Source organism: Achroia grisella, unplaced genomic scaffold (assembly GCF_030625045.1).
Source record: "Achroia grisella isolate CSIRO2021 unplaced genomic scaffold, CSIRO_AGI_Agris_v1 utg869, whole genome shotgun sequence".
NCBI classification, from domain to species: domain Eukaryota; kingdom Metazoa; phylum Arthropoda; class Insecta; order Lepidoptera; family Pyralidae; genus Achroia; species Achroia grisella.
In genome coordinates, this window is record NW_026713049.1 from 1195882 (window position 1) to 1217790 (window position 21909).

General features: G+C 31.5%; 1 protein-coding gene across 1 annotated transcript; it reads right to left on the reverse strand.

The window, feature by feature from the left end:
• Positions 1-248: 248 nt before the first annotated feature.
• LOC131852862 (uncharacterized) lies at positions 249-21436 on the reverse strand. Its single transcript, XM_059203599.1, has 20 exons — positions 21283-21436; positions 20521-20691; positions 18634-18875; positions 17561-17678; positions 16375-16445; positions 15350-15474; positions 14683-14818; positions 14065-14180; positions 10450-10603; positions 8833-8967; positions 6291-6416; positions 5659-5749; positions 4926-5053; positions 4246-4469; positions 3345-3422; positions 3033-3067; positions 2339-2406; positions 1784-1932; positions 682-793; positions 249-332 (listed from the first exon to the last, which is right to left on the reverse strand). The coding sequence occupies exons 1-20, from the start codon at positions 21434-21436 to the stop codon at positions 249-251; spliced, it is 2517 nt and encodes an 838-aa protein (XP_059059582.1).
• Positions 21437-21909: the final 473 nt, after the last annotated feature.

The window sequence follows — 21909 nt, forward strand, 5'->3', positions numbered from 1 at the left end:
TTGTTATACGTATGGCACTAGATATTTACAGAATTTTAGAATAAACAAACAACAATTTAATTAAGTGTATTTATTTCATTCATTTATTCTTTATTATACACTAAAACTTATACAAAAACTTGTTCCCAGTAATTCTAATAGGTATCTATAGGTATCAATTCTATAGGTATATTTTGAACAAAAGTTCTAATATAGTTAGAACTTTTGTTCAAAATATACCAAGGTTATTTTATCTGAAGTTAGTACAGTTATCTAGGATAAAAAGAAACTTCGGTACCCGTCTTCTTGTTCACGTTTCTAATTCCAAACCAAGTTCTGGTAAATTTCATAATCTGAAATATTAAAAATAAAGATTAATTGATAAACATATCCATTCATTAGACATAAACTAAAATATAGAATGAACTTTTCATTTCTCTTCAAGTAGGAGAACATTTTTTCTGGACAGATTTAGAGGATTTTATTATTGATATAACTGTACTCCTGAGTTGGTCTAATTTTATCACCAGTCACCATTTATCTAGCCCTTTCTTGTCCAGCATTTTGACTTTCAGCCTGTTTCCCAGATCGTTTACCATCCTGGTGAAATCAGAAAACAAACAAACAACTGGAAAGAATATTGTCTTTTGAGGTGTTTGTTTTCTTTTCGTTCGGTAATATGTACTTAATGTAGATTCATACCTGCCAAATTATAATAGTGATTAGAGCAGCCAACAAGGAATCTCCTGCGATCATAACCACGCTACCGAATATCATAGCATCAAATGTAGCCAGAGTCCACTCCTCACTCCACCTACCAAAAACAGACGTACCATATTTTTGGGGTTTTATACTTAACAACTTACCGGTTTAGCAATTTAGCACGCCGCTTTAATTCCGATGGTGCAAGCACTTTGAATTCATGAGTATGCTTGATTGTATCGGTCTGGGTTTTTTCTATGTATGTTAATTATGTATTCACAAATAATAAATGTATCTATGTATTTATATCGGCAGAGCTTGTATTATGAACTCATAATACAAGCCTGCTTAGCTTGGAACTAGATGACGCAATGGGAACTATATAAATAAAATGGAACTAATGTTTTCGATAGCAAAGTAGGTAGAGTATATAATATTAATATTATATTCTAAATAGAAAAATAGTATAACTAAATATATATATGTGGTCTACTATATTATAAAACATTATTATTCGTTCATCAGATTATAGGAAAATTTGTTTTTAATGTATTTTTCCTTTATTTACCAAAATATTTAATTTCTACAATTAAATACGATTTATATACAATTAGTCGATTTGAATTGGAAAGTATCATCTATACATATAAATAAGATTGGAGTGCCTGTTTGTAATACAGTTTTTTACTACATGCATATGTAATATAAACACGGTACATACACCAAAATATTTTTTTTTACAATTTTTGTCTGTCTGTCTGTTTGTTCCAGCTAATCTCTGAAATGGTTGGACCGATTTTGACGGGGCTTCTTTTGGCAGGTAGCTGATGTAATAAGGAGTAACTTAGGCTACTTTTATTTTAGAAAATGAAAGTTAAATCCACGCGGACGGAGCCGCGGGTACAGCTAGTTTATCTATAAACTATATCGATATCCCGGAACCTTTCATTCATCCCATTCATCCCATAAGAGATCCACCTCAGCATTATGTCGTGACTATAGCCACGACCCTGATTTTCAGTGAACCCCATTAAGAAAGAAGTAGTATACAATATCTTAAAGTATGTCTAATAGTAGGTATTACCGAGAAGTCATTTCTTACCACGTCACAGCAAAACAAGACGGCGCAGCATCGTAAGGGTCGTACAACAGGACACTAGTGCTGCCGGATTCCCTGACAGTCAACTCGATGTCTAATAATCGCTCTGGTACTGACCGTTCGCTGGCCACCCAGTTTAAACCATCTAAAGCCTAGAAATACAGTTTAGTATTTTACCAAATAAGACTTGACTCATAATTAAAAGTTATGAATAAAAGTATTAATTAATTTCCCTTTTTAATAATTTATTCACTACCAGATTATGATCTGGCTGGCTATCAAGATCTACTTGCATCGTTGAGGGACACTCGTGATAATGTGATATGACGCAAGTTAAGGGACGCTTATATCATCAGGCGAAACGTATGCTTAAATGTTGTACAATAAAGTTTTTCACACTAAACTTAGAAATCCTGATTATATATGTAAAAGTAATGTTTTAAAAAACATTAAGATAAGATTTCAAAAAATGTTATCCTAAATTGTATTTTGTCTTAAAATTAATCCACGCTAGAAATATCATTAAGGCAGGTATATACTTCGAATAATTTAACTTACTCTTTCAAAGAATGCAGCCAGAAATCTTGATAAAAGAACCTGTCTCGAAACATTTTCTCCTAAGAAATCTGGAAAAATATGATAAATTTACATAGTATTTCAATATTTATTATTCTTATATAGACGCATTGGTACGCCGTGTCGACTTGTAATACCTTAGACTTGAATCTTGACAGACTGAAATTTAAATATCTCTTATATTATTTATATAATCTGGTTCGATATTTTCGATATAAAATAAAAACTTTACTTAAATAAAGTATGAACCTTTTTAGTATAAGAAGTAATGAATACATCTGGAATATATTATAGTACATATATATATCTAACGTGGTCGAGGATGTAGTGTTTGATTGCTTTACTACAATTACTATAAGTTCGAATCTCATTTTATGTTTTCTTAAAACCTGACTTCATACTCTTCCTATTATCCTCCACTAGCCCTGTCATAAATCTTTTCCGCCTGTAGGTGCACCATTCTATTACCTTCCAGTAGTATCATCTAGTTACTACTAGAGAGATATTTTTTCTTATGGATGGTGATAGTGATGATGTCTAAAATAAAAAAAATCTACATTCTAACAACTGAGGTTTTAAATACTGTAAATAGAGATAAGGTTTTAAGTAAGATTTAAGATGAGAGATCTATCAGTTGGTCGTATCTCTTAAATTTAATATTGAATTATTTTCTTACCTGCATCCTGACTGGACAATTGTTTATATACGGCCCTGTAACAAGAATATGTAGTTACTAGACTTTAAAAAGACATTGAACAGTAGTAAATTCCTAATTTGAATCTATTTTTATACATTTACAGATAACTATGTAAATTCCAGAGTTACGCAAAATAGTTTACAAAATTTAAATACAACATGGAAATACTTTTTGGTATTTGCATATCAAATACAAATTGCAAAAAGTGAATCAGCCCTGATTTCGCTGCAAACGATATGATTTAAAAAGGCAAGGAATGAGACATGATAATTTTGTATTTTTATAACTTACCTTAATTGTGGAGCAACAACCACTCGGCACATCGCCAGCGGCCCTACCATCGACCTTAGTTCCTTTGAGTCATCACTCCTTAAAACAAATAGATTTTTTTGCATAGGTAAATATCTTAATATATTTTTTTCGTCTATTAAGCCTTTTTTTTTTTCTTTCGATGTGTCAGATAATTAGCAAATTCTTTATTCATTATACACTATCTTGTAAATACGATAATAGTATAAAAGTTAAAAGTATATAAATATAGAATTAGCTGCCAGTCCGTCAACCATATACCTACGACTACATTTACGAAAAAAACAAAAGAAGTAATTTTCAGAGTTCCTCATGTAAAAATGGAATATGTGTCTATGAAAATATTACCTAGGACGCCTAAGGTACTTAACTTTGGATGGTTACAACATTGTTCTGAGGTTAAAACAATATTGTTAATCTATTTACAGAGCAATTAACACTACGATTTATGAGAGTTGGCGCCGCCCTTTTGGGAATGAAGACAAAACTGAATCTATATATCAACTTATAATATGTAGATGACAACAGAAGCTTGCAGAGTTTCACACAAAAAATGTTTTGTTTTAGCACTGGTGTCAATATCAGCAATGGGTACACCGAAACAAAAGCCAGTAGCAGTATTTATGATTATAAATATAAAAATGAAACATAAGGATATAAAATGGGAAAAAACTCGTAACACTGTGACAATTTTTATATAAAGTTTGTCCGTTAGTTTTGCTATAATATATAATCCTGAACTACAAGTTATTGTAATTTAAATTGTTTTTTTACATATTTGATAATGTATTTATATATATAATAAACAAATATTATAAAATATTAAATGTAAGGTGATTCGATCTTAGATTTAATATAATATTATTAATTTATAAGCACTCACCGTCCATGTATATAGTGAGCGTAATATTCATCTTGGAACACTAATAACGATAGTCCCACACTAGTACATAATTTTGGAAGAAAAGATGATGGGGGATCGAGGATTTTGTTCAGGATAATCCTAAATAATAACACCACAATGTAGGCACTCCACCAAGCTATTGCTGCTACACTCCATTTGTATCCTCGACTTGGAGGCAAGGAATCCTGCCATGTAGATGACATCTAGTGAAAAATAGTAGGGATTAATCGCTTTCGACCTATATAAAGTGTTTTCAAGGCAATACACAAATATTAACGTGATTGGATCAGGAACGTTCCGTGAAAACGTCTTTGACATTAATAGGAATAACATAGCCATAGGAAACTAAAATCAGGAGCAATATTGGAGCAGTTCTGTTCTGATCTTTATGGATCATCTCATAGTGTGATGAGAAATCAGCCCTGACCTCACTACACACGAGGCGATCATAACAACTGTTCCTATATCGATTGATATTGTCCCTCTGATTTTAGTCTCGTGTGTAGCTCGTTTTAGACACTCACATATTGACATTTATAACTAAAAGAATATACCAAAATAGCAACTTATTTACAAATTGTCCTGAATTAATTTTTGATATTTTTTTTTTATATTTGTCTAATCCTAATTTTATCATAGTTAAATATCTAACTACTTACATAGTAAATAAATAATGCTAAAGTAACAGTATATCCAGGCGGTGCTCGTCTTTTGGTTTGCATGTCACTCCACTCTCTCGCTAGTGCTGTAGTTTTGTAATTATTACATGTATCAGAAGTAGAGACATCTGTGAATATATATTTTTTTTAATTGCGAGTATAATACCTATTGGTATTATACTATACTAAAAGGATGTTATGTACCTACTAATTATAATTAAGTAAAAAAAAGAATCTACGATGTACTTAGTTGAGTTTCTTGACAGTTCTTTTTAACTGAAGTAGCTAGCCGAACAGGATGGTAGGGTTAGTGATACAAAATTATAATTTGCTTTAGAGGCCGAAAGGTATATGAATAATTATTTTTTTTATTTTAATTTTATAAAGACTTTCTACAATACTGGAGTTAAAACCCCGAATCTACACAAAGTATTGTACGGTAATGTGCTTGTACTTTATATAGGATGGCTATCCAAAAAAAACATTACCTAAGAATGCTTTTATCCTTGTCATATATTTCTGTCAGTGTTGAGGTTTAATGAGTATCGCACACAATAGAATTTCGTTACTATTGTAGTTTCATAAATGTTTTTAAAGAGATATATGTGAAATAAATTATATGACATTAGCATTGTAAATAATATCCGTTAAGAGGCAAACCATCTATTCTGTACTTAAATAACTAACACGTAAATTAATATTTAATTATCAATTAATAAAAAATATATAATACCTCTTTCGTATGATGAGTTATATTCTGTCCAATCCAAGAAAAATATATCACAAATGCTTTGCTTCCAATTTAACCAAGCTACTTTCAGAAACTAAAAACATACACAAATCGATAAAATTACTTTCTAAAGATCATTAGAATCTAAGCAAGCTAGATTAATTATTGACTTAAAAAAAGTTATTGTGAAATATTAACATTACTAAATTAGAATATTTATATTATTCAAACATTTTACCCACTATTTATTATTTTGCTGTTGAGAACAGTGATCGATTTTTAATGTATTCTGCACAAAAAATATATACAATACCTACAAATTAATATGACTTTTTAGATTTGTTATTGTATCAATATTTTGATATATACAGTAGGTCAGTTATTATTATAATGATGATGATGATGATGATGTAATCCCGACCGATTTCGGCCACGGCGACTGTCTTCAACTCCAGTTTTGCCGTTGATGTGTTCGCATATGGCTTATGTAGCCAATAAGCAATAATCAAATCAAATATCATAACATTAAAGTGCCTATTAAATGAATAGTAAATATAATAGACTTGGCATCGAGAACAATGTAATGTTGAGTACATGGTCCTTAGGCAATATATATATAGATATGCTGATATTACCTTCAATGAAACTGCAGAGTACACAAAAGCCCTCAGTATGTACTCTTCAGTTTTTGATAACGGTAACGTCATTCCCAACGTGCCGGCTTCGGCAGCCAGGGCATGCAGTGTGGATAAAATCGCCGCCTGATGACATAATATACATAATAATATGTAGGTAGATAGATATTATTAGTAACGTGCTGGGTCCATAACCCAGAGGTCCATGGATCGAAACTACGCTCTGCTACGATATTTTATTAATATTCCACTGCGTTTCACTTTAATAAGAAACACTTTCTGATTTCTAATATTAAATATTACGTTTAATGTACGAATGCTCAGAAAAAAATTCTAAAGATGGTAAACATAATAAAGATTGATACGAAAATGCTGTGTTGCTTTGGTCATTCCTTCATCCATCATTCAAAGAGATGGATGAATCATTATTTATACCTTGGCGTTTTATTGTTTCTAACGTATCTATCTACTCTATGCATTATCTACTTCATCCTTCCATAAACTAACCTGGCCCATTGGGATTGCTGTATGTACATATTTAACAGCTATGATTTCAATAACGAAGATTTATATTTGTAAGTCCGGATATATTAGTTAACTGATTTTCTGAACCTGTATATATATATATTTATGTAAGTGAAATAAAACACTATAATAATAAAAATAAAATACTAATAAATTTAAATTTTAATTTAAAAAAATAATATATATATATATTAATACAAAAATGTTTTTTGACGTGCGAGAAATCGAACCCGCGACCGGGAAATAAGGCCGTGTGCAAAACGGCTTGACCACCGAGCCGTATTATCATTTTTATGCTGCATTATGAGTTACAATAGCTAACAATACAATTAATAAGTTGTCTACGTGGCATGTTATTTGTGATCTTGATCTTCCGAAAAAGTAAATCCTAAGGAGTACCACTAACATTATACAACGAGACCGACATGAAGTCAGTTTATCTGCCATTCCAATTAGGTATATTAATATTTTATTGTTCTGTATAATACTCAAAATACATGGGACTTCATTATTATTGAAAATGTACCTGCATATTCTATATATTTTTTCTGTTCAATGTATCATTCATAATTGGTTTGAACCAACATGGTTGACCATGTAAATTGGACAAACTGAAACAGACGGTCATTTTTCACACGTTTACTACCGTAGAATGTATGAGCAAAGTGGAATAGCTATTAAAAGTCCCGTCCGGCTCTACCAGTGCCTACTGGTATGAGTTATATGGGTACCTCCTCTCAGGGTTGCTACTTAGTAGCCGTGAGATCATATCTGCGGCACATGGCGGTAAACTCTTTCTGTGATGAAGTCATTATTATGTGGTTTTCCAGAAGTAATTATTAATAAAAGACAGGACGCAGATTTATTAACATATTATTAATCCATCTAGTGAAGGAGGCGGTGGAGAGAGAGTAGGTATCTGATCCTGTCGATCCACTTATCCACTGCTGAAGATTCCGGGCAAGAGGCAGGGGTATACCTAACTCCGCACCCCCTCTATCCACAATTGGGGCCAGAATGCTCGCCTTGAGTGAGACAACGCCCCAATCAAATAACCCCGGAGTCATGCACGTGTCCACTATTTCACCATTGTCTATGGCGAAATAGGTTGCCCTAACCCCGTGACTCCGGTATCGGCGGCTTGTAGATACAAGATGTGTTTTTTTAGTGAGTAAGAAGTTCACACGACCCCGCACCTGCGACTGTTTTTGTGAAAGTTTTACAATATTTAAAAAAAAGAATTGCCAACTTTAAATAAAAAAGTATTCCTCTACAAAGAACTCTATAAAGAACCTTATACAAAGAAACATAAAATATAATAACATTTCGTACATTAGCTAAGCTCGTACGTTATAGTATTTTGACCATTTTCGTTGAGAAACATTTCATATAAACCTGTATGTTGTATGACAATGAAAATGATATAGTAGCAGGGCATAAAAAACCACTGTTTGAACGGAGATTTTTGTACGGATGGCATCCTTGGTACATATTCACACATAACTCATAGCGTAGCCGTAGGCGTCATTATAATAAGACATATTTGAAAAATATATCGGAACTCTGGTCTAGTTCAGGAATTTCATTCCGAAGAGATAATATCTCGTCAATATAAGTATAATATTTTTTACATGTGATCCGTTATACAGTAGTAATACTATTATTAGTAACAGTAGTAGGTAGTATATGTACTAATATAATAAAGAGAAAAAATAAGTTTTGTTTATTTCCGTTTGTTTGAAGTGAATAAACTCCGAAGATATAAAAGGTTTCCCGTTCTTATAAACTTTATATTCATTGTAGCTGTTACCCGTAAGTCGTAATCTACCTGCATAGCAAATCTCACCAAGAGTCGTTCTATCGTTTAGTCGTAAAAAGATAACAAATCGACTACACTTTGGCATTTACATATAGTATAATTCACTATCTATTCTACATGGCTTTCGTAGAACACACCCTTTAAGATTAAATCTGTATCATTTTATATTTTACATGATCTTATGACTTTCATACTTACAAAATAAAGGGTATCGGCAATAGACCCGGCCAGTAGGGGCACCAAAGAGAAAAGTAAGCCACCTCTACGTAACTCCCCTCGCCATTGTACCAATGCGTACAATGCCAGCAAAGAACCAAGGACCGCGCCCCATATCTGAAAGTAATCATAGTATTGAATAAAGTCCACAAGGTTTTTTATTTATATAACAAATATTATTCTGGGTTTGATTTATATCCTATCGAGGGAATTATTTCATTATCTATATTTAATGGTAGTTGGGTCCGCGTGTTCATATTTAACCAGTGGTATTTGTAATAACTATGCTTTATAACTTCTTCAATATTGTTTTTGTTGTTTATTTGTTGCTAGCGACCCGTCTCACATTGGTCGAAAATGAATAAAAGAGGCATTGCATTTTTTTTAAATAGCGTAATTATGCCAATCATCCTCATATAAAACTGTCATACAATTTTTGTTGGAACTAATATTTGGACAGTAAAAATATAATTCTTGTTTTTCTTGTATGGCACGCTAGACCTTATGGTCAAGTCGATCCCCCTTTGACTACCTAAGTTGTTATCTATGAATCCAAATCACGAAGTTGTACATAAAGTGACGATCCGAGAAGATAAATGGATCCAAAAAATGTACCAATAATCTACCGTAAAGAATAAGCCTTGTATAACAAAATACGTAATCTATATATATTATTGTTTTTTTATATTTTAATTAGGTAATTTAACCTTTTACGTAACGTCACATAATTAGAAATACATAATATAGCATTATTATAATATTTGAGATATAATTACTGATTGTATTGGTTAACGGAGTTTTGTTGAAAAAACGATCACTGAACTTTTATAACGCGATCCAGTTCAGAGAGTTTAACTTCGCATTCATAAATTGAGTTTCAAATTGAATTTCAAAATTGAATGAACAGAAGGGTAATGTAATGGACAGTTAAATGTAGATAGCTATACATAGTCCATTTTTAAATCGTTACAACTGTTTACCTGTTTGGAAAGTACTCACTCAATCCTGAGGAGATAAAAACTATCACTGCTAAAAATATCCTTAAATTCTTGTACTTAACAGATCTAGGCAGCGAACTCTGTAAAAATGGCGAGCCCAATAGATCGAAGTGATACAAGTCTACAATAGCCCAAATATCTCAATAAAAAATACAGTTTGGACGCTATAGCGCCCAAACTGTATTTTTTAGATTTAATTGAATGTCATTTTATAAAATGACATTCAATTAAATCTAAATTTCCAAATTTATACTATTTGATGATGTACAATTGGTCGTCAAGATATTCCCAGCAACAGTGAATTTTACTTATATTATCCGTTTAATTTGAGTTCATAAATTATATTCACAACGCTAACATAGAAATGTTTACAAACATCACTAAAACCAAGGGTAATATCGGAGCAGTAATTGGGAACGTCCTGGAACGCTTTCTAAATCGTCTCGTCTGTAACAAAATCAGTACCGATTTCTTATTCGTCCAGTAGGACCAAAGAGCAGTAGCTCCAAAATTGCCTCTAATTGTAGTGTCGCGTGTAATGTATTTAATTTTGTTGGACATATTCATTGTCAGTTTATAAGAATTTATTAATTATTCTTACCTCTAAACCTCTAATGACTCCAGCACTGGGCATATCATGTACCACCGTTAATGAAGTTGTAACTACATCAGTGAAAGGCGATAGTGTAGCATATTTCAATTCTACCATAATTCGACCCCTCAACGAACTCGATTTGTACTTCTGTCGTTGTATCCTATAATTTAGGATTTAATTTTACATATTAGGTACATAGTCTAGGTATATCTACATGGGAAACCTGTGTCATTTATTTATTCTATTATAATGTCAGCCTCGGTGGTCTAGCAGTTTGACACACTTCTCTTTACTTTCGATGAGCGCGATTTCGATTCTTCGCACAGTGTTTCTAACATTTGTATTCATGTGTATATTTGTTTTTATCGGCCTAAATATTGTCTATATATATCATGTATGTATTAACAAATTAAATATCTATATATTTATATGCGTAGTCTAGTGTCCATAACACAAGCTATGCTTAGCTTGGTAGTAGATGACCCTGTGTGAAGTCTACAAAGATATTATTATTATTCTGCAGCCACAACCAGCAAAAGTATTATTATGTAATCTTTGCAAAAAGTCCTCTGCGTGAGTGCCTCAATTCATGAATCAAGCAGGTTGATTTGCGAAGTCTTGATATAAAGCAGTGGAATTAGAAGATAAAAGGCCATACCATCCGTCCATCCATACTATTAGTCATATCGATCGGATGGGGTGCATCCGATCGATACGACCAATTCAATTGGAGATCGATATTACAACGGCTCGACCCCAAGCGATACTCTCAGACTAAAGTCATATCCATCAGGCAGAAATTAGCCTTCAGCTGCTCTATAAGTCTTTCCGTGGATTTGGAGTGTCATCTGTACTCGCTCCTTATCGTACGTTGAAACTGTTAAGCCAGCTGTGGCCAACAGCGTTAGAATAGTTCGAAAGAAAACTATAATTAGGTGGGCCGTCAGCTTGTTTGCCATTCAAATATATAAAATAAAGTCAAGTGCATGGAGGTATGGCACGGCTTGGAATTAATAGTTTGTTTTGTATAAACCTATCACGCTGATGGCGTAATAAATGTATTGGAACACAGTATCACAAATTGGATCATGTAAAACGGGATTTTAACGCCCACGCCACTAACTTGAATAATCTGACCGTAATACGTGCCATGCCACAAAGTAAAATGCATGAACAACATTGTTTTAATTTATCTATGTAAAATTCTGAACTTCTAGAAATAGTAAGTCGTTTACTATATCCATGCATATTATTATTATATTAAAAGTGTGATTGCTTATCTGTTTGTTATGTTTCATGAATAAACGGCTTAACGGATCCTAGTTACAGGAGACGAACAAAGGCTATCTTTTATCTAAAAAAATAATTTAGAAAGGGTAAAATAGGGAATTTATAGTTTGTGCTGACGAATTGCATGCGACTGTTATTATGAACTTACATCCTTATTCTTACTAATATTATAAATGCAAAAGCAATTTTGTCTGTATGTCTCGGTTTCATGTCAAAACTACCGAACCGATTTAAATTAAATTTGGTACACAGAGAGTCCCTGGGAAAGGACCTAGGCTACTTTTTAATGCAAAAAATGGTTAAGGTAAGGGATTGAAAGGGGAGATAGAGGGTTAAATTATTGAATATTTTTCTTTATTTGGTCAACGACTCTATAACACGCGGACGAAGACGCGGGCATAGCTAGTATAATATATGTAATGTGTTAAGCTTAAGGGATATCGTTGTGAACCAATTTCGATTAATCTGTTTGCGAATAATATGGCTTACACACTCATAGTAATTGCGTCATGCATGATTGGCAGGCAATATATTTTGTAGAACAAATATCTGTTTGTTTTTTATGAACTAGGTTACAATATTAACCTATTTACATAATTCTTAGATGTTAGAGACATACGAAGTTAAAGTAACAGTGTAATATTTATTTAGAAAATAAATGTTAAGTTACTTGGAAGAGCGACATTGAAGCGTATTCTTTATTTGTATTTCTTTTGTTTTGTGGTCTTCAAATATTTGAATTAATATTTTATATTTATTTGACTGTGAGGTAAACAATACAGCTTTTGTAGTGCTACGAAATGTATGGATTCGTTTCGTTATACAACTTTGACGAAATACCTTTGATTATCTACTTACCTAAAATTGAATAGGTAAAGGACGTATTGTTATTTTATATTTACTTATATAAAATGCAATATTATTATTTTATATGCTGATTTTTAGTTAATGACAATGTAATGATAGATCCGCCTGCGCTAACGATTTACGCTGGAGGAAGGAGTGAAGGAGAATAAGATGATCATAAGGTCAGCTCAGTTACGTCATCCTGACAAATTCACCCGGATTAGAAAATCTAATACATGAAATCAATTGACTCTTTTAGTTAATTTATTTTTAATAGTGATAACAAGTCTTTTCTGTAGGAAAGTTATTAAACAACTACCAGGTATTACGGCAGATCTTTTTTTGTTTTATTAAATTCACAATAAAAAGTGATGATCTACGCACAATACGACAATCCTACTATATTCATTGGTTTTTATAAATGGCTCCTATAATCTAAGAACAATAAGGTCCTGTAAAAAAAATTTTAAATATCGACGGAATAACAACTTGTTAAATATTGACTTGTTTAAATTTAAATAAAAAATAAGCCAGAAAAAAATACAGATTCGGAACTGGAATTTATTCGAATTAAATTGTTTCCAACTAAATGCGAAACAAAAGCGCCGCCACCGACAGAAAACATTCCCTTGTTAACGAATCACAACGAGCAAATGAAGCAAAAACAGTATAAATCTGAAGCGAATTTTACATAAACAAAGTTCCCTCATCAGAATTTTGTTAAACGAAATCTAAATCCACCTGTTGTTTTCATTTTAAAGTCAAATAGATCGTTATTAAATTCTAACTACAGGTATAATAATAAATTTTCATAAACATATTATTTATAAACTTTTCCCCGAGGTCTTTCTGTAATCTGCTCATTTCATTAAAAGTTATGTTCTTTACATAAACACGTCCATTATATATAATATTATTTTTCGTAGATAATTTTCACTTCCAAGAAAACAATAGTTACAAATTTAAATGAAAATGCTTATCTATACCATCTACATTACTTCGTTTGAGTTACTCATTTACTAAGACTTTCAGTTGTAGGCCAAAAAGTTTGCTTTGTAAATTGTTTCGTTTGTAGGGTGCAAATTAGATAGTGAAATTACAAGATAAGAGGCATGACATCTTAGTTCTAAGGAATGGCATGCAATGGCGGATCCAGCTTTGGCGCCTGGAGGGGGTCACATACTGGTGATCAAGTCAAGAACTTTAAATGTAGTTACATAAAATCTGTATGGTGACAAAATATATAGATAAAATCATTATGTTCAATTAGTGGTCCACCTAAGCCCTGGAAACAGCTCAGGTGGGGAGGGGAGGGGGGTCATGATCCCCTGGATCCGCCATTAATGGCATGAATGGTATCTCTCACACATCACACAAGGTAACGTTATGTTAGTGCTGTTCATGCACATAGGCGACAGTTACCACTTACCAGCTCAGCTTGTTTAACATTTCAATTACTTAAAAAATTAAAATGAAAATACTCACTGTATTCTAATATTCATCGATCTTAAATATACCGTGTTGGTTTCATTTTTACTAATCGATAAATAGTTGCCTACCAGAATATATCGTCTAAACATATTTGTAGGCCACGTGTCTTTCTGAAATCATAGAAAAAATCTTATTATCTCTGAATTTAGTTTATGTTAGTGCATAGAAGCTGCTAAACACTTACTACAGGTTCTTAATGTTAAATCTTTATTTAAAAGACTTTTAGGATCGACGAGTTTCGTAAATTCTTATTTGTACATTTAATTGAAATTATCGTGCTTTAGGGATTATATGACATAATTCTACTTAAAAAATCATCGATAAATTAAAAATTCCGTCTTATGATTAATATTGGTCTCATTTCTTCGTCTATAAAATTTAATATTTCTAAAGTATTTTATTGAACTTACTTTAGAAAACTTTAATACCGTTATATTCAGGATAACTCAAAAAGCAAAATAAATATTAAAATAGGTTCACTAATATAAAAGTTCTTAGATAACATAAAAAAACCCAGTCGACTTGAAACACAGAACATCTGAACCTTTTTTAAGTCAGTTGAAAATTAAATCATAGGATCTTTATAAACGATAATTCCTCTTAAAAACTCACCTGGACGTAGGAACGACTTGTTTTGCGTATCATAACTGGTATCGTTCTCAATTCACCATCCATAACATTAAATATTTCAAATGTGCTATCATTATCAATAGAAGACAATGTCGAAATATTTATATTGCAATTGTATCTGTAAATTTAAGATTTATTGGAACATGTAATAATAAAATATTACATTATAAACATATTTTAGGTGCACAATATAATAGAGATTTCATTTCTTATTACTAACTAAATGGATGTATATTCATTAATATCACATAGAAGAACACCTCGGTGATCTAGCGGTTTAGCATACCTCCTCACATCTCATGATAATGGGTTCGATTTCTCGCACGGTACAAGAATTTGTATTTAGAATTATGATTGTTTGTATCGCTCTCAAACAACTAGATAACAATAATATGTAGAGCATAATACAATTGTTAAATCAACCGTAACAAAAATACAAGAATTTTCCTCAAGAACATTTTATTCACTGCGACGAAATTATTACAACGTCGACGCGGTAGTAAATTCTACTTTATACAAAAAGAATTATGAAAATCCTTTCAGTTTCCATAAAGATATCGCGTAATATAGACAAAGAAATACCGATGAAGCGAGAATTCCTTCCTTTTGACAGTCAGTTGAAAAGAAAATATTCAAGCGGATAACTTACGAAAAATCATTGCCGATTATTATTTTAATAGGTGGAAGACATAATAAAGGTTTGCGGTCGTAATCGTTTAGAAACTTCACACCTCCTTCTGACGTATACACTGCTACTCCCAATAGGAAACCAACCTGACAGATAAAATTACAATTAAATCGACTTTCAAGACTTACCATACTGTGTATTCAGACGAACTCGGTGGTGCACAGTGATGCGCAACCTATCATTTGCGAACCCCATTTTTTTCGAAAAAATTTGTCGCGATCCCTGAGTATAGAGTAGAAGTTTTTTTTAATAATCAACGTAGTTAAAATGAAACTATTTCTGAAATTTCCTTTTATTAAATGTTTTTACACAACGAAGTTAGTTTACCTACGTGAAGATATTTATTAGTACGATACTTAGAAAAACATTTATTGACATCACACCAAGATTACGCATCTCTATACAAGTACAAGTTTTATTTTTTATATAAAGTTCTTTAAATTTGGTGATTCGGAAAATTTTTCAAACAGAGAAATTTAACAGTAGCACCCAAAACCTACGGGTTGCGCACCACTAGTCTAGCATACCGCCTTGCTTCCGATGGTCGCGAGTTAGATCCATCTCTCTAACTGTTTTCTATGTATGTTAGTATAATTTTATTTGTCTGTTTCATTAGAAATGCAAAAACGACTAATGTTCCGATGGTTTCCGATTAGTGCATCTTTGGATAACCTTACGCCTGGCCGACTGTATAAACGACTTAATAATATTTTTTTCTTTAACTAACACATTTTTTCTATACCACGCAGGTTGCAATCAAGTACGGCCCATCTGATGGTAAACCACATTTAACTGTATACTAAAAATACATTAAAAAAATCTAGACTAATCTCATCAAATAAAGTGATTTATCGAAATGTATTGCATCTCCAGCACAAAAATATTTATCACGGGTAGTATTTATATTACCACGTATAAAAAAATAGTTTATCTTATATATGGTATTTAATTGATTTTTTTAGTTTAAATTAAGAATTTGAACTTACCTTTCCTACAGAGAGATCTATATCGCCTGGTTTGTTATCAACTGTCTCATCTAATGACAGATGCGGTAACCCTGTGAATATTATTTCGTACTATATATTAATTTATAATAAATATACAGAATGTAACAAATTAAATACTTACTGCACTTTGAACTACTACTTTGCCCCATGCATTATTTCAATAAATTTACAAACAAATTACATACTGAATCCTTCCTCAGAAATCACATGTTAATAGATAAAAATCGTGTTAAGATCCATTTGTTAGTTTCTTTTGATGGACTTTGTTTTATAATATGTAAGTATATATAAATAAAAGCAATAAAATTACAAGGGATGACAAGATAGTGCTCTAAAATGGCAACGGCATGGCATCAAAATACTTTTTGTGAGATCCCTGGTTGCTATTTTTCTTCAAGTGGGCAGTTAACTTTTTTTTCTATTCCAATTATATAAAATAAATGTATAATATAGAGTAGGTCTTAAAGAAAGTATTCAACATTAACGTGAATGGAGCGAAAATGGAGAGAACGAACAAAAAATAGATGGCTGAATTGTGTGAAAGATGATATGTATAAAAGGAGAGTAAGCTCAGACTTGACGGTTGATAGGGATCAGTGGAAGAAGATGATATACTGCGACAACCCCAAATAATGGGATTAAGGCAAAGCAATGAGGATAATAAAGAGTATATATAATACATGAATATGAACTTAGTGCCTAACACAAATAAATATGTACTTGTATAATACACCGAATGGACTTGCCCTTATCGTATTATTTCGGGTCAGCGGAGTATAATTTCCTATTTCATTCGTTTCTTATCAGTCGCCATGTCTACGTTTCCCCAATTCACTTTCCTATAAAAGGGAGGCGACAAACGTAAATGTTTATTTATAATTTTCTACACTGGACCCAAAATTTTCATGTCAATCCGCCCTGCCTTTACATCAGACAATTATTATGGAGACCTCTATTTTTTTTATAAATTACGGCTCAATATGATCTATAGCTAACAGCTATGGTTAATAATTTTCTGAGTTTATACATATATATGTAGTATTTAATACAGTACTGTATTACTGTTTAATTTTAAATGTCTGATTGTAAGCTGTTTTCTAACAATTCAAATTATCCATTGTAATAAAAAATGTTGTCTACTTACAAAATTATTTACTTCACTGACCTTTTGGAGTTTGTAATTTAGGCTGCAACCAGAGCCTGCAGGGTCCCGCTAAATCTGTCACGTAAAAATTTTTAACACATTCCCTTGTTAATGTTCGACATGACAAAATATCGTTTTGCTGAAATTTTAAATAAAAGTATATTATTATAAAAATTATAGCTATTTGTATACTTTATCTGGATTCACGTATCTTTTCAAACGTGAAAAGAGTTCTCTAACGTTAACTCTTTTCCAATTGTTCTTTACTTTTTTGCATAAAAAAATAATAAAATCAGCGTCGTTTTCGCGAAGATACGTAATAATTTCGTCTACTAGGGTTCTTACATATCTCTTTCCGGTTGTAAAAAGTTTTTATTTTGTACATTTCGACATTATAAGAAAGTCAAATAGATAGACACACTTCTATCTTCATAATTAGTATAGCTTAAATGAATATGAACGTATGTCAGATTTTAAAAATATTCCATTATAATTTTATAAGCGACATTTTCATTTTAAGAAAATTTCCCGGTTTTGTTATTTTTATTATAATTTAGTGTTATGTAGGTGCCAGTATGTTAGAACCCTCAATTATCTAGGAAAAACAAAGGAAGATTAACTTTTTATTAAACGAAAATATAGTAGGATTCAGCATCAAAAAACATTTGCAGAACATGTCAAAAGATTTTTTGGTATATTATATAACTATGAAATCCCGGGTAGCAAAGCCCGGGATTTCATTTCCTTTTTTGAAATGTATGATGTCCGTCCTCAAATATAATCTTAATATCAAATATAATTAAGATTCTTTCGATCATTTAGATTTCAAGAGGTAACAAACAGGTTGAATTACTGTCTAGCTGACACCCGTGATTTTCGGCAGAAACTTTCGCCTTCAATTTCATCCCCTTCAGATTATTTTCTGATAAAAAACATAGTTTAAATCAATGATAATACATTTACATATTAAATTCTAAAGTCCATTCCACAAAAATAACAAACAGTCAGACTTACGCATTTACTCCAAAATCGATATTATATATTGATACTAATATAGACTGTATGATGTATGTAGGATGATAGATAACACTTACGCTACACAGATATTCATGTTTAACAAATTCCAACACATCAGATGGATGTAGTTTTGTTTCTTCATATTTGGGCCGTTCAGATAAGTAACGCTTCGGTATACATATCCCTTTGGCCACTATTTGATTCTTGGCACAAGTACAGGTTTCGCAACGTACACAGATGTTGCCCTGTGCTTTATAACCACGAGCACATTTAACACACAGAACCTCCTTCATTGGGGAACCATCGAAATTCTGTGTTACTGTAAGTAAAATAAGGAACACTAAAAATTTTGGATTACTGAAAGTAAAATGAAAAACAGCGGTTAACTGTTAAGTTTCAATTGTTCCTCGTTTTAAATATTTCGTTTATATCGAATGAAGTTTATTTTTATCAAATTCATCTGCTTTTATTTCAAATAAATACTAAATAAAACTAATTATGATATCAACTATGAAGTATGTTGTGTGCAATCGCATGTAGTTACTTACTTAGGAAAATTAAAAAATTGTATGAAACTCCGCAACGTTTAATGTATATTTTCGAGGCCAGTAATCAAAGTTCGTGCTTCTGTATTACTTCCTAATCCTATCTAGCGTGTTTTCACAATTCAGCATAATTTAATCTGCTTAAAATCCCGAATGTTGAAAGCCTAGGCTTAAAGGACTTGAGCACAATAAGTTTTTAAACTAACTGAACAAAACATGGTCGGGTTCTGAATTAAATTACTCAATTAGTGTCGTTTCTAAATCAAGTTGGTATGTTGTACTTTATGACAAGATATAGGTCGCAGTTACGACGTCGTTAAGTTTAACGAGGATTCTTCTAAATAAAGAAGTAGGTGCTTATGCAGCTATCTTAGTTAACATCTAAAATGGTCTACTCTCTAAAATCAGATGCAATATCTGATCAACGGTGGGAAATCATACTAGATCGTTTCTAAGATCACTTAGTGTGTGTAGCGTCATCAAAGCCGTTTTATGATATTGTTCCTACTGCCTAACAGCTTCAATATTGCCACTGATTTGTTTTTAAATTATCCAATACGGAATTCAGAGGAACTGTACGCATGCAGCCATGTCTGTTTCAGTTTTTCATACTTTCAACTATTATGTACCTACGTTTAGTGTCGTATTCATCTAAAGACTGGAATAACTGTCAAATTAAAACTCATTGTTTCTCATATATGTAATCTGTTTTTGACCCATTTTATTGACTCCTGCTTATTTATTATTCATTATGTAATTCATTTTGCAAGATTAAAATGTATGAAAGCAAATGAATTCCCTTTAATAACCAAAATGAATGTATAAATTATCTTTATCCTTATTACGTTCGCAAATATTCTTCAGTGAATCTACATAAAATAAACACGTGAATAAAATAAATTTATGTTCTCTTATATTATAATAATTATGTTTATTTTTAATGAGTTTATTATCTCATTTATTTTCCTTAATTTTATCTCGGTAATCTCGGGTTAACTTTGTAAACCCTATGTTATTTTTCGCCATTTCAAAATGATGAAAATTACAGCTTCACTGTTTTATATATGTTACGTGATATCCTCTCTAATTATAACAAATTTAAGCATTACTTTACTAACTCTAAACCTAAATTATTGAAATACATTTTAATCATCATATTTGCTTTAATTATGGTATAGATATTAAAAGTATGTAAGTATTAACAAAAAAAGTTCACATATGTCGCCATTGTTTTGACATGCAAAAGTTTACAATTTTTTTTTGAAAAGTCAATTGAAATAAAAATTAGATTTATCAGTTAAAATTACATTTACGAGTATAAGACTTCTTTCCGTAAACCTAAGTATACAGGTGTTTAGATAAGCATCTATTAATCTACTATAAGTAGCTGTCAATTAAAGAATTCATACGAGATCTCACCAGAAATGTAATCAATAGGACACTTCCTACAGACATATCGACCAGACAGGTTCTGGCATTTACGTGGCACACATGTAGAACCATCGTCAGACACAATTTCAGTAGCACTGCACGTTTTACAACGAGCGATGCCTGATGGAACGCTGTGCTCTTCGCAAACGCATGAAAACCCTGAAATACCCAATGAATATATCAGAATAAAAAAAATACCATCATGACTATTATTAGCACAGATGGAATAGTCACTTGCATAGAACTAACATAGAACACATTGCATAGAACCTCATTCCTTCTTATCCTGTAATTTCACTGCGATATTTCTGATTACTTTTGATTGCTTGCCGATGTACATAAATTATTATTTTACCTTCTAAAAGAAGAATAGGCAAAAATAATTAACTTGAAATAAAAAAAAACAACACTAATTAGGCATAGGTATATCTGAAATCCTGTGCAATATTTCGTTATTTTTATTTATATATAATATTATATCTATTGATTGAAGTTTTACTCATAGATATTTAAATTGAACTATAGGTATCCGTACTTTGAACTTTTTAGATGGTTTAAGGATAGATTTCATTAGATTTGTTTATCATATTGTTTAAACAATATACACATTATTGTTATTTTCTAAACAACACAACACAATGTGTCGTACATATATATAAATATAATATAGTCGTGTTTCAAGAACAAATAAAGGCCCTACAAAAAAAAGTCTATACAGGGAAAAAAATATCTAAAATATATTTAACTTACCATCAGCAGATGCAACCATTGATACGTTCGTGGGACACGCTTGGCATGTTCTCAAACTCGGTTCATAAAACTCTGTCTTGTTACAATTGGGTATATCAAATCCATATACCACAAATGTTACCAATAATACATTGAATAGCACACCGACTTTCATTTTAAACGTGTGTAATATACAAACTATGCTTATTAAAAACTACTTGAGATTTTAATCCTTCAGGTTATTGAAAATTTTCAATAGTATTGAATAGACTTGTTTAATAGTCCATACTTTATTATAACTAGATTTTAAGTAAGATATTAAATTGTATGATCTATTATTGAAATATACACTATCAATGAACACTGTAGCATTTTGTATTTCCAATTTTGATTTTGAACAATTCAACAGTGTTTTGTTTACGTAATATATTCCAATTCCGTTGCTAGGCAACTGGCGCATGAATAGGGTACTTCCCATCCAAGTAACGGGTCACGCACACAAAGCTTGTAACTAAAGACATAATAATAGCACTTCTTTCGTTTATTACTAAATACGTAAATAATAATCAAAACACAGTACATGAAAAAAGTACTTATCTATACAAATAAATATAATTGGAGTGTCTGTTTGTAATTTCATATTAACAG